Source organism: Lissotriton vulgaris, chromosome 6 (genome assembly GCF_964263255.1).
Source record: "Lissotriton vulgaris chromosome 6, aLisVul1.2, whole genome shotgun sequence".
In the NCBI taxonomy this organism is placed as follows: domain Eukaryota; kingdom Metazoa; phylum Chordata; class Amphibia; order Caudata; family Salamandridae; genus Lissotriton; species Lissotriton vulgaris.
Genome location: NC_141694.1, coordinates 771,542,994 through 771,558,088, shown reverse-complemented (window position 1 = coordinate 771,558,088; position 15,095 = coordinate 771,542,994). Strand labels below are relative to the sequence as shown.

Here is a 15,095-nt window from a genome sequence, read left to right as displayed (position 1 = left end):
GCGCTTTTAAAGAGTGGGCGGGTTTATGACGGCCATCATCAGCACACGCCCACCGTGATGCATGATGGCCAGGGGCCGTCATCAGCATGGAAAGGGTTAAGGTGTCAGTAAATAAAAAATGTTTTGCGACTGTAATTCGGTTGCGACACATTCATACATAGCACTTCAATTTTGTATCTGTAAGGGATGCCCTAAACACATCCTTTCCAAATACCAAATCACTGATCATAAATTGCAATTCTGTAACATGTTACTAAATCGCTATTTGTGCTCAGTACATATGTAAAACATTTTTGCGGTCTGAAATGGCCCCATTCAGGGCGGACTGGCCGTAGTGGGCATTGGGCATTTCCCCGGTGGGTCACCAGGGTTTGGGACAGTTTTTGACCCCTGGGAACCGTTTTTGTTACCGGGGTGGTAATATCGGCCCCCAGCAACAAAAGTGGCACAAAGCTTTTCGCTAAGACAACCCCCCCCCCCCCCCCCCCCCCCCCCCCACACGGGCTGGCAAAGCTCTTTTCCAGGGCCTGTTTCGGTTCCCAGGATGGCCCTGGTCCCATTCACAAAAATACTTTTGTAAATATTGTCCCTAATCACTACACTGATAGCACATCTTCACAAGCCGAATCAGACTCCAGTCTGCAACAGAAACCTAAGAAACATTTGGAAAGACACCTTCGGACTGTTAAAAGCTTTGCAATGCCATTCTAGTGGCTGGTTGTGGGACCTACATCAATAACGTAAGATAGAATTCACCCATGGAAAAAAGGCAAAGTAGAGACTATCGCAATTCGAACATGCAATCAATCCAGAAAACAAACATCAAACCTCACAAAAATGAGGGTGGCACTTAAAATTGAGCATGGGCCAATCTTCTGTCACATAGGGGCGTCTGCATGCCGCTGAAACACATTACCTACATAAGGTTTAAACAAAGTATACATTTGTTAAAGGATTGCCGCTCCAATGATTCATTTGTAAATAGAAAACAGCAATGGTGAAAGCCTTTATCGAATTATAAAAATGAAATAAAGGGAACACTCCACAAATACAATGAAACTAAATGAGTTGTTTAATTAAATAAACCAAGAGGCATATTTATCAATGAGTTGTATCGCCTTAGTGCCGTGCAAGGGGGTGCAAAGGCGATGCAACAACAAAGTAAGAATTTTCAAGTCATGCAAGGCCACCTTGTGTGCCCCTGAGTGGCTTGATAAATCTAAAGTAATGTAACGCACCACAAATTGCTGCATTCCGTTGCTCTGCCCCAGGCAAACAGTCCATGGGTAGAGAGTGGGTGTGCCCGTGCATCCACCCATGGATTTTGGCCCATTCACAGATTTACCATTAATGGTAGACCTGGGAATGCATCAATAGGTGAGGTGTAACATGGAGATATATCAGTATTTCTCCTCGTGTTTTCCTCTTTCTACGTGTGCTGCATTTTGCAGCAATATAGAAAGAGGAAAATGCCTCAGAGGATTGTTTTTGTGCAGGAAGGTGCCCCTTCCTGTACAAAAACAATCTTGCTTTCAATGCAGGCACCCTTGCAGTATGGTGCAAGGGTGTCTGCATTGGTGCCAAGCAGCACATTGTGCGCCAGCACAAGTAAAAGACAGGAGTGCACCATATAATTGTAAATACGGCACATTCCTGCGCTTTTTCCTTTCACACAGCACAGCAAGGCGGCTTGCTGTGCTGCACTGCATGGTTTCTTGATAAATGCTGTAGGATGGTGGATACCTGACTATGGTTACCCCAGATTTTTTGCCTTGTGTTTAACTGGTTTTCGACTTAGTTGGCCGGGTTCCCTGTAATCAGGGCCCCAGGCTATCTGCTCTCTCCTTAAAATGGATTCCATGTACCCTAGGTGCATAACTAAATTGGCTTGGGTCACCTTATCAGCCCCTGTACAGTGCACTATAGGTGCCCAGGGAATAGGTGCATCCAAGGCCTACCAGGGGCCGCAGCATATCTTTTGCCACCCCTGGCTGGCTATCCAAAATTGATACAACTGGCTGATCACTCAGCTGGGGCAAGGTGGTGAATCACCCCTTGCTTAGATATAGTATGCCTATATCTAAACCTAACTGGACACATATAAACCTATAAGCCACTCCTATGGCAGGCCTTAACAATCCTGGAGGCAGAGTGCGTGGTTTAATGTGAGATGGTGCTCTAGCATGAGTTGAGCCTGTCTGCAGCTGTCGGGACCAATTCCATTAGCTGTTCCGGGATAATGCCAAACCATATACTATTAAGTGCATTATAATCCTCGCGGTTATATTGTAACTTTGGTTTGGCTTTATCAAAACATGTCGTGTAAGGTGTCATACGATTTGGAATACTATCCCCTCGACAGTCCTGTCGACGGGGATAGCATTCCACCCCTCTAGAGGGTGAAGACATGTTACTTTACTAAAACGCGGTTGATTTTTAAAAGAGCCTCAGATCCACAAAATGGATGCTTCTGCCACAGACACGAGTCTGACCTCCTGCTGCTGACAGAAACTCAGCAGAGGAGGCCTGGACAAAGGGTTTCCTGTCGCAGGGAGGTGTCACACCACCCCAGACAGGAGATAGTGGATTGTAGCAGGGAGGTTTGAAAGAAACCAGACACTGCCTGGGGAGCACAAGGCTTCCCCTTGCATAATCCGGCCAAACCGGTTCTGGGGCACACCAGCCCCAGTCCCAGCGCAGCCCTGGACTAAGGGAAAGGGGTGTATCCACCCCCTTCCCGGGTCCCACCCATAGGAGGGACCTAGCAGGATATCCAGCCCACCAGATTGGTATAAGAGTGGGAGCAATGTCAAAGCATTCAGATAATCCTGATGAAACATAAGAAATGAAACTCTGGACCCTTTGACATCCTACTCGACTTAGAAGACTGAAGAATCTCCCTTGTGGTCAAGGAGTGACCACCCTGTGCAAACAGGCACCATCCAGCACCTCGACCCTTGCTTTGTTGCAGTTCCCGCTGGAACTCGAGCGATAGAGATCAACGAGATTAAGCGTGCCTGCCTTCTAACAGCCCGATCCACAGTCCCTGCAGAGCTGAGACCCGTGGAGGTGACCGGAAGCGTGGGGCCCGCCATCTTGAAAAGGCCACGAGACGCTGACCGTGCAGCCCACGAGTGACCCTCGAAGCTGTACACGGAGGTTTGAGAAGCCCCAGCCCTGAGCCTCTCTTGCACCAAAGCTCACCCCTCCACACTCGACGAGTGCTGCGTGGGGCCCTTCTGCATCTTTTGGCTCAACGCGTTGGCCCGGTCACTTGCCCGCTGGCTTGTGGCCCCTGTGCCGACCAAATCCAAAATACGACTTGTGATTCTGGTTGTCCAGACTTGCACCCACTCCTCTGAAAAGGAGCACCCGCTCTGACCCTCCTGGTCCGAGTGAGAAGCAATCTTCCAGTCCTGCGTGGATTGCTCTTTCCAAGTGTTGTTTGCTCCAATCTTGAAGCCGACTGTGCCGACGGTGAGAACCTTTGTGGGACAGCTCCTGACCTGCTCCTGGACGTCGCAGATGCCCTAGAGCCCACGTGGCAGTGGAGAGAAGCTCCTCAACAACCACCTGATTGCGCCCGACATTGCTTGGTTCCGTCCTGGTTCCACCCTGGTCACTGCTGAGTAACCCAGACCCTGTCCCCTCTGCTTTCAGGTACTCTACAACTCTGATCCACTCTTGGATCACACCGGACACTTCTCCTTCACATCGCCTGCAGCATCTTCAGCTTCAAGCACCAACAACCTGCGTGACGAAACCCGACACAACTTCGACCCTATGCACCCGCTTCCTGTGGGTGAGGTAACTCAACAATGCTGGTGTTCCCACACTGGTACACACCTCTAGTGTATGTGTCTTAAGTTTCATCCTTGTAGGTTAAGCGGACGTCTCCTTTAACAGCAACTTTATAACTTTTACGCACCATTGACATTGCATTGGTGCATGCGTGTGCTTTAAGCGCTGCACCCAAATTCCGCGGGCTTTTCCCGACTTCAGCATTGCTAGTCCCGACTGGTCCCAGCGATTCCCTAGGCCCTAGGCCTAACCACTGTTCGATTGGTATCTCTTATACCACTTTCTTAATATATGGTTTGAGTGGCCACCCGCCCTCATCCATAATTGTGCAACTTTCATATGTTATACTGTGCTTTTGTTTAAACGCTTGTGCCCCTTTGCTCATAAAGAGTACTGGGGATTATGCTAGTAATAAATACATATATTTTTATAATATATACTTGTTTGGTTTCCTTTCACTTGATATTACAGGATTTTGATTGGTAAAACAGCTTGCTTAACACAACCTCTTGAGTTAAGCCTTTAAGGCTGCTTAGTACATGCTACCATTAGGATAGCTTGTCTATAAGGTTGACTTACAACCAGACACCATAAGGGTTGTTTGGACTGATACAAGGTGGTTCCAGAATTGGAAACATCATATATCAGGCCAACTTCTCACAAATGCTCCCCTAAATATTTGTAATTATGTCAACAATGTCTTGGTCCCAAAAAACACAGGGGCATATCAGCAACGCTTTGCGATAACTATCGCAAAGCGTGCTTAGCGCTCCTTTCCCTAACGCCTGCTATCACAGGTTTTTATTGCGGAGATATCGAGTTATTAGCAACGCGTATCTCCAAGGCGATAGAAAAATTCCTGCGGGAGCAGGAAAAACGCTGTTTTGCAGGGAACATCGCTGGCTTTCCAGCGATGTTTCCTGCAAAACGGCGATAACCTTGCTGATACGACCCTGTGGTTGTATCAGGAGAATCCACCCCCTATGTTAGGGGTGGCTAAGTCAAGAATTTAGCAGAAGTTCGTTTTTGGAGAAAACAGCAGTTTTCTCCAAAAACGAACGTCTGCTAAAATGCTAGGGCATCCTTGCTGATAGCGCAAAGCCGCGCTATTGATGTCCTGGCGTGTAGTGTATGTCAGGAAAGCCCTCTTTGCATCTCATTAGAGATTCAAAGGTAGGCATAGTGCTAAAGGGTGCTAACATGCGAATATGCATGTTAACACCCTCTTGCTGATAGGGCGATTGTTTTATCTCTGCTTTTCTGGATTTTAAAGCCAACAAAGCGGAGATAAAGCCCTTGTTGAAATGCCCCACAGTACAGTAAGAGGCCTTCTGCAAATACAACAAAAAAGTTCAATGCATGAAACAGGTTATATATGACATATTCAGCATTGCAAAGTGCATCGTTATACTACAATTTTTAATTTTCCGCATTTTTTACTTGACTTTTGCGTATCGTATCACGAACATTTCAGTATTACATGACCACAATGATTTAATTTTCTTAGATAGCAAAGCAAACCTTACCTGATTTAGGATATGTCACAGTAAATACATCATTGTCTCGCGTTTCAAAGTTTTTCAGCGAGTCTAGATGTTCAGGTGTAGTTAATGCTGATGCGAAATTAAAGCCCTTGTATTCAAGGATACCTATCTGACCCTCGTCTACGATTGCAGAGTCTGAAATGAGAAACATAAGGTGTGTGTAATGATAACGTCACTTGCATTCTTGTAATTGCCTTATGTGGAATGGAATACAAATAAGCAGATTACGCTTTTCATTTAAGTTGTTATGATTTATTGATGGATAGTGTGAGAATGTGGATTATTAGTTTAGATGGTTGTGAGACATCACCAAGTAATGTCACTATTCCATATCAGGTCCAGTCAGGTTACTTTATTTTAAACCTTAGGTCAGTCTAGGGTAGTTGCAACACAGAGCAGTCAAGCTTAACTCAAAGGAAACAAGTGTAAAGCATTTACAGTACCAAAACAGTTAATGAGTCGAAAACACAATACAATGACAATCCCACTCTAATATATAAAAATAGGATACATTTTAATAAACAAGGAATCAGAGAGGTGATATTTAGGAATTTGAGAGTTTTCTAACACAAAGATGTGATTTTTAGGAATTTTAGTATTTTCTAACACAAAGCCCCAACCTCAGTACCTGGTATCCCTAGACTGGATCACAGTAAAAATTTAAGGCCGACCTCCATGGAGCGCAGGTTGGATACCGGGACCAGGTTTGTCCAGGGAATAAGTTTACCTTACGACTTAATCTTTTTATGGAAGAATTGTCTCCATGGTGTGACGGGCTGTTGGGTGGATTTGACAGAGGGCTCAACAACATCGGGATGCTGCTTGGCATTGGTTCTGGTGAAATAATCCATTTTGAGATGTAGAAACTCTTCTGGAAGTCAAGCTGCTTTCAGAGAGGCAAACCAGCAAGTTTAATCCGACCGTTAATGCAATGTCAGTGGCTGCAGTTCCAATGGTCCTGTGGTAGACTCTGGTTCTTTTATGTTAAAGTTCCCAAACATTTCTAAGTGTCCAAAAAAGTTCAACAACAATTTAAGTGTCCATATTTGCAATCTTGAGGGGTAGAGAGTACACTCTAAAACCACCCGATGGTCCAGGACCTTTTGGACATCACTTGGTGAGATGGAATTCAGTCTCCCAGAAGCCACCAGCAGGGTTCAGGGCAAATCACTAGTCAGCTGGGCTCTTATTTGCTACAGGTTTCTTGAAACTTTTGTGTTCTTGAAGTTTAACAGGAGACTAGCCAACTAGCCCTTGGAATACTCTCCTTTCGTGTGTGAAAGTGGGAGCAGGAACAGCCTTTATGGTTTCTCTCCATAGGTAAAACTGCAGGTTCAGCCCTTCTTCTGAGATCCAGTTCTTTGGTTTAGCAGGTGCAGTGCTTATTCTCTTTTCCACAGGCCCAGAAGTGTTCTGAGGAAGGTAGCAAGGAGTACCTCTTTTATGCTTAACACTAGCTTGTGGATGTGAGTGACACTGTAATCAATAGGGAACAGATTCCCAGGGGCAACCTTACCCAATTTGACATAATTTCCTGGGGACTGGCACTAAACAATCTCACAGTAGATTTCTCTGTCCAAACCCAAGATGTTAGGACATTTCTTCACGGGGTCAGAGGTGGGAGCACACCCCTGAGGTGTGTCCAGGGAAATGAGGAACTTTCCCGACAATGGAAAACTAGTTCTGGAACAGGTTTCCTGGTTTCTTGGTACCAGTCTAGCGTTTCAGACAATGGAAAGGGTAGTCCTAGGTGTGGGTTACATCTGCCTGTGACAGGGGATATATAGCGTAGCCAGGTAGTCTCCCACCTCTCTTACTGCATTTCTGCCATTAAGGAATCTAAGCGCTAAGATACTCCATGGAGTGGTAGTGCGCTTTATAAATGCCGTCTAACATCACATCACATCTTTGAAGTATGGGCAATCTTATCTTAATAGGAATTTATAAAGCGCACGGTCACCCTGAGGTTTCATGGCGCTGATTAGGCAGATGTCATATCAAAGGGAAGTTACACAAGAGCTTGCTCCTACAGCCAGGTCTTAAGCAATCTTCTGACCCCAGGAGATTTTTTGCTCATCCGGATTGCTGATGGCAAGGAGTTCCAGAGTTTGGGGGCGAGGTAGGAGAACCTAAGCCCTCCCTGGCGTCTGAGCTTGAAGGTAGGGATAGACAGGAGATGAAAATGGGCGGACCGTAGGTTGCGGAGAGGAGCGTGCCTTACTATTAGGCAGCTGATGAATTTGGGGCTACTACCGTACAGGGCTTTAAAGATTATACATCCTGACTTAAAGGCAATGCATTGGGCAATAGGCAGCCAATGAAGTTTATCCAACAGAGGTCTAGCAGAAAGCCGTCTAGGTTGCTAATGAACTAACCTAGCGGCCTGATTTTGTACCAGTTGGAGGCTCTTGAGTAGAAACCAGGGGTAGGCCAAGGTAGATGGAGTTGGAAAAGTCTAGGCGGGACAGTACCAAAGCAATTAAAACCTGTATCAGGGCTAAGTGGGTAAGCAAGTGGGCAATTTTCCTGATCCTGCGCAGCTGAAATAGGCAGGACGAGACCACTGCCCCCACTTGGCCCCTGAGAGAAAGGTCAGCGTTAATGATGACCCCAAGACTTTTTACCGATGAAGAGAGGAGAGGGAGCCAATTCCACCGGCCAATAAAGAGGGCCCGAGGAAAGTTCGCTCTTCCCACGCAAGATTAATTCAGTCTTGCCAGGGTTGAGTTTCAGATGGTTTAAATCCATCCAGCTCTGACTATGGAGCATAGGGGTTTGGAATTGAAGGATGGAATCAGAGGAACTGTCCAGGGTAAAAACCACTTGGAGGCCGTCCGCATAGTTAAAGGTAGTGACCTTCATGTTTTTTAAAGAATGAATCAAAGGCCGGAGATAAAGATTAAACAGGAGTGGGGAAAGGGACGAGCCCTGTGGGACTCCACATGAAGTCGCAAGCTCGGGGGCAGTGAAAGAAGCAAGGCGAACAGCTTGGGTTCTGCCCTCAAGAAAGGATTTAATCCAGTTGTAGGCAGAACCCAATATGCCGGCCTGTTTGACACGGTCCAACAAGATTTTATGGTCGACCGTTTCAAACGCGGCAGACAGATCTAGTAGCACCAGAGCCTGAGGGTCACCTTTGTCGGCATTGGCTCTCATAGTATCCATCATAGCCAAAATCACACCTTCAGTAGAGTGGGCGGGCCGAAAGCCAGCTTGGTGCGGCTCTAGATATTCTGTCTGTTCGATAAAGTTGGAGAGGCTCCTAGTCACATGAGCCTCTAAGATTTTAGCAAGGAAAGGGAGGAGGGAGATAGGCCGGTAATTGGAGGGATTCAGAGGATCAGCCCCCGGCTTTTTAAGTAGAGGGACGACAATAGCATTCTTAAAAGCAGAGGGGACCGTGCCCTGCGTGAGAAATTTGTTAAGAAAGGGTAAAACGCTGATAGGTAGGTTGGAAAGAACGTCCCTCATGATATGGGGGGGCAGCAGTCGTTAGGGAAGTCGGATTTGACACGATTCAGCAAATCTGAAAAGGTCGAAGGGCAAATAGTGGGAAGATGATCCAGAGTGGATACATTAATTATCAAATTATCCAGGGATTCTCTATGCAATGTAATTGGAATTGGAATACTGGCTTTGATGGTGGAGATCTTCTCCAGGAAAAAGTTATTCAGGGAATCACATAAATCTTGGGTTGGTGTCTGTACGGGAAGGGTCCTCTCGGAGTTACAGAGGTCATTGACTATTGAAAAAATTTTCTTTGACTTATTCTGGGCGTCTGATATTCTTTGAGAAAAATAAGCTGCTTTAGCTCCCAGAATAGCAGATTTGTATTCTTTATGAGCTAATGAAAACTGGAGTTTGTCTTCCAAGGAGTAGCAAGACCTCCATTTCCTTTCTTTTTGGCGGCGCTCAAGTTTCAGTTTTTTTAGCTCAGCAGAGAACCATTTTTGGGAGTCGGAATGACGGGCACGGGTGAACATAGTAAGTGGGGCGTGGGTATTACAGGCTGACAGTAACCAAGTGGAGATATTCGCTTCCATGGAGTTAACATCTGAGGTAAAGGTGGGTACTGCACTGGCCAGGGTATCCGCGAAAGCTTGTTTATCTAAAGCCCTCCATTTCCTGGTCACTCCGCCCTCAGATGTGAGGATTTTAGATTTGGAAAGCAGTAAGACATTGAATTGTATTAAATGGTGGTCTGACCATATGCATGGGGAAATAGACAATTCTCTCAGTGTGAGATTGGTGGACCACATTTGGTCCAATGCGTGGCCTTTTATATGAGTGGCAGAGTGAATGTGTTGGACAAATAGCTCTGTAGCCTGGGGCCCACCTGAGGCGTCATTGAACCAATAGTTTAGGTCACCAATAAGTAAGATGTGAGTGAAGTTCATGACAAGATTAGCCAGCTATTCACATAAGGAGATGGGAAAATTAGGCATGGACTGAGGAGGCGGATAAAGCAGGGCAAAAATAAGAGCTCCAAAGATGGAGTCAAGTTTGAAAACTATATTCTCCACCGCCTGCAGGACCAGGGTAGAAACAGAGGTAAATTTGTGATGTTTAAGTATAATAGCGGCAACTCCACCACCGGGCCTACCTAAGGATCGGTTAGCCTGTAGTATATAGTAGTCCTAGGGAAGGGCGGCCAAAACATCAGGGATAGAGTCCTGGGACAGCCAGGTTTCAGTAAGCAGAAGTATATCTAGTTTGTCTTCAGAAAGCAATAAAAAAAATGTCAAGCTGATGTTTAACTAAAGAACGTGTGTTAAGGTACATAATTCGAAGGACAGAATGTTTAGCAGTGGTTGGGTCAGGTATGAGGGAATGCTGAGGAGTGCAAATAGGGGTAGGGAGGGAACTGTGTGTATGGGAAATTCCGTTAGTCCTTATGTGATAACAGGTGGCTACATCAAGAGGTAAGCACTGTGTAGGAAAAGATCTAAGTTCCTCAGAGGAATATTTTAGAAACTGGCCATAGTGTCTGGTCCCAGGGCCCGTCAGGGCGCAGACGGGCGCAGACAGGCTTGCCTTTGGTGCGACTTTGGTGCGCCACTGCGCATGTCCGCTGCGCTCCCGCCATGTCGCGTGCATTTAAGCCTAAGCTCCGCCTCCAGCTCCTCCCACCTAGCGGCCGATTTGCTGAGGCCTCGGGGTGGTGTCTGGAGCGACAAGAGGGCAGCAAGTGATTCTCTTGATTTCTAAATTAAGTGAATTTTCAAAACACAGAATCAAAAGAGGATAATTTCTAAAGTGACAGCTTTTAAAAACAATTTAGCACATATAACAGCCTTTCGGCGTGACACACAGGCCTAAAATCGCCTGAGATCTTGCTGCGGCGAGCTTTAAGGCCTGGGCTCTGCCTCCAGCTCTTCCCACCTAGCGGCCGATTGGCTGAGGCCTCGGGGTGGTGTCTGGAGCGACAAGAGGGCAGCAAGTGATTCCCTCGATTTCTAAAGTAAGTGAATTTTTAAAGCACAGAAGCAAAAGAGGATAATTTCTAAAGTGACAGCTTTTAAAAACAATTTAGCATATATAACAGCCTTTCGGCGTGACACACAGGCCTAAAATCGCCTGAGGTAATGTTGCAGCGAGCTTTAAGGCCTGGGCTCTGCCTCCAGCTCCTCCCACCTAGCGGCCGTTTGGCTGAGGCCTTGGTGGTGTCTGGAGCGACAAGAGGACAGCAAGTGATTCCCTCGATTTCTAAAGTAAGTGAATTTTTAAAACACAGAATCAAAAGAGGATAATTTCTAAAGTGACAGCTTTTAAAAACAATTTAGCACATATAACAGCCTTTCGGCGTGACACACAGGCCTAAAATCGCCAGAGGTCGCACTGCGGCGAGCTTTAATGCCTAGGCTCCGCCTCCAGCTCCTCCCACCTAGCGGCCGATTGGCTGAGGCCTCGGGTGGTGTCTGGAGCGACAAGAGGGCAGCAAGTGATTCCCTCGATTTCTAAAGTAAGTGAATTTTTAAAACACAGAATCAATTTTCAAAAGCTTTATTCGGTGTATAATAACATCCATATAAACATACATAAAAACATGAATTACATCTTCTATTGCATATTGTACAATTGACTGAACGGAGAAACCAGAACAAATAAATTAGCAGAATGCAATTTCAATATGTGCAAGTGGCGCAGTAAAGTGACTTGTGCTTACAACACACGATATGCTTAAACAAAACAGTTGTATATGCGTATAATTATTCCTTGTCAGAATACCGAGCTAACGAGATAATGCATTTGGTTATTTAGATTATCAGGTTAACAAGACCAAGGATAGCAGTTATTTGAATATAAAACATGTGCAAAATGCACTAAAGTGACAAGTATAAAGTGAATTGTGCATACAGTTCATAATTACAGTTGCCACTATTGGTCTTATATGTAAATGTTCCAAATACGTCACCAATTGTCCTCTATTTTCTTAGTTTCTTTCTGTGCAAATAAAGTGCAAGATTTCTATAAAAACAAGGACTTCCCAAATGTATATCTTTTAAACTACAATTGATTTCCCTGCGGCAATGCTTTTTAAAATATAGGATGCCGTAAAGAAACAGACATCTGGACTTTCCAATAAGAATAGCAACTTCAATGCATTTTGGTGGAAAGAACATTATATTTTAAAAACAATGGCTTCAAATAATATTTCCTTAAAAAGTGATAAAAAATAAAAAATGTCAGGAACTTAGCATAGATGTGTTGTCACATGGGCATACTAAACTCGAACTTCTCTTCATGTCCGGGAAAGCCACTAAATGATGTACAATCACTAACCGTAAGCGTGTTAAAACAAAGCGGTGGGAAGACATGGTTACTTCGTCCAGATATGACTGAAAAACAGTGGGCTAAGACTTAGTTAAATTTCCCCTATTCTCGTTTTTGTGGGCCAAAAATGCTTCTTTAAGGTCTTTTTTAGCAATTGAAGCTGCATACTCGGGTTCAATAAAGATGTCACGATTAAATAAAAGACTGTACCAGTGACGAATATAGCTCAGCCACGGAATACATGAATTATGGTCGAGCTTAATACAATCTTTCATTATTCTTTGAGTAAAAGCAGTTTCAGGTTTAGCCCAAATAGAGCGCCATAATAAAAGGGGGCGAAGGCCGGCCAGGTCTGAAATGTATTTTAGTCCCACTTCCTGGTGTTTATTACAGTTGAGGCCGACCGTGGAGCGCACAGCAGGCGTTTAATAAATGTATTTTCGTCCTGCTGTAAAGAGTGTTTGAAGTGGTGGCTTCAGACTCCGGCACCATAAAGTGCAGCTGAAACACATTTGACATTATATATGGTTACCATGTCCTTGATTCTTCGTGCACCAACTTTTGCAGAGAAACGAAAGATGCCATTTTTCATTTCTGCTCATTTTAAGGCAGATATTGGGATATTCATGTGACATATTCCGTTTCCCGCAAAAGTTACCCCAAGGTAGCAGAAAGATTTAACTGATTGCATTTTTGTTCCTTCTAAATAAAAGGCTCTTCCCGGTTTAGTTATGAGTTTCCCACATGACATAACGAATGTCTTTGTTTTATTAATTCGAAGTTTCCTGCCATTAATAAAAAGAGTAAAATTATCTATAAGACTTTGAAGGCCAATCGGGGTACGTGAAATTAAAACCGCATTGTCTGCGTATAATAAAATAGGGACAGCCTTACCCTCAATAGAGGGTGCGTCAGTAGGAGTTTGTTTTAGTGTACTGTCCACATGATTGATAAACAATGAAAACAAAAATGGTGCAAGTGCACATCCCTGGTGGATGCCCCTTTTCACACTAAACAGGGGGGTACACTCGCCTGTAGGACCATAGAGCACTTTACTGGATAGCTTCTCATACACTACCTATACATAAATGGATACTACTGGTCTGTTGTCATGTGGCTAAGGATGAAGAAGCAGTGGTACAACGTGTATTTTGAAAACCGGATGTGTTGTTGCACAAAAAATGGAAAGAAAACCCATCAGCCCACCCAATGGCGGAGCGTCATCATCTGGGATTTTATGAGAAAACTGGTATCTGCTAGGTGTCTCACTTGATGTTATCGTGAGATATCCTAGTATAGATCAGCCAGTGATGAGAAGGCCATAAAAAGTAGTATGGTGGTGCTGAAAAATAATTTGCAGTGCTTGAAATGTGAAAACAAATCTTAAATGTGAGGCTAAAATTGACTATTATGATGCCAAGGAACTAATTTATTATGAGGTCATCATGATGTCAAGACTAAAAACAGTGTTTAGATAGTATATAAGGATGGTAACTATCAACTGGTGGTAAAAGAGGTCGACATGTTTCAGCCATACACGGTCGGTAGGTAGACCAGTGGCTTTCTTCAGGACCAATTGTATAACACTACTGCAAAAATGTGAGAAAATTAACAAAAATACGTCCTACCATGTATCGAATTCCAAAGTGTAGGAGTAGTATCTCTGGAAATGGATTGTTTCCTGAAAGATAAATATGTATATACATACAAACACAGACAGTACGTTAAAACATCACTACAGAAACATATAATAGCCACAGAATTGTGCTGTAAATTTTTCAGCAATCATGTCATTAAGTACTCATATAGTTTATCAACTGAGCTCACCCAAAAAGGCTTGGGAAAGGCCTCACCTCTCCTGGCACTCGCTCAGGCAATGAGGCCCGCTCTATGAGAATGGAGATAAATGGTATAGGACAGTGCATTATCCCTCATCATTTATCATATTAACATATTACCATATTACCTTGGTACTGTAATTTGCAAAAAATAATGCAGTCTATAGCAGATCCTGATATGTCTGATGAAGACTCTGGAGTTATATCATATTGTTTAGTCGGTGAACCAAAACGTATTATGTTTGACTCAGATTGATTGGAATCTTATTCATGAGTCTATGTAAAAGTGCGCGAGTATTAACCTGTATTGCATAAATAGGTGATAGGTCCAAACAGATTATATACAGGCAATTCCCATCGCAGTTTAAAAGGCAATTCCCAAGTACCAAAGCTATCAGTAGTAGTGCACCCGATGTTAGGAAGCACCCGGTGTTGAAAAACGGCTCGGCAACCACTATTGGACCGAGACGTGTAGGCCAGAGTGAGGCGCTGTGGAATTAGTCAGAAGAAGCCATTGTGAAGCAGCGCCGCCATACCTGTCCGTCGGTACCCCAGGCTTAGTCCTAAGCTGGGGGGGAAGGTACCAGACGGAACAGGAAGGCTGCTTTATATATCCTGTTTAAGCGTGAAATTCTGGAGGGATGCGGACCGAAGGGTAACCTGTCCACAAACCGGAAACTAACTGAGTGTGCGGCCAATGGGAGAGCATGCAAGTTATCTATCCATCCAGCTCTCTCCCTGGTCCGACACGCTATTACACTATATCTGAGTGATGTGCATCCCTCGGGTGTCCTCCAATTAAATTGTGAGATAACAGAGTACATCAATAGGGGCTCGTCTGGCCCATTTCAGAACATTTCTGCCTTTGTTCTGCTCATTCACAGGGGCTGCACATTTCCGGATATACATTATACCGGATTGGCTTCGACAGGCATACGTGTGCAACCAATGGAAGAGCCTGCAAGTTATTAATCCATCTAGCTCTCTCCATGGTCCGACACGCAATTCCACTGCATCTGAGTGACGCGCATCCTTCGGTTGTCCTCCAATTAGACTGTAAGATAACAGGAAACTCAGTTAGTTTCCGGTTTGCGGACAGGTTACCCTTCGGTCCGCATCCCTCCAGAATTTCGTGCTT

At 44.7% G+C, this 15,095-nt stretch overlaps 1 protein-coding gene across 1 annotated transcript in view; it reads right to left on the bottom strand.

The window, feature by feature from the left end:
* Positions 1-15,095, bottom strand: part of LOC147707960 (amine sulfotransferase-like) — a 288,392-nt gene that overhangs the window by 204,173 nt on the left and 69,124 nt on the right. Inside the window, exon 3 of the mRNA XM_086926764.1 lies at positions 5,328-5,480. Coding sequence (XP_086782890.1) covers positions 5,328-5,480 — 153 coding nt within the window. The remainder of the gene's footprint in view (positions 1-5,327; positions 5,481-15,095) is intronic.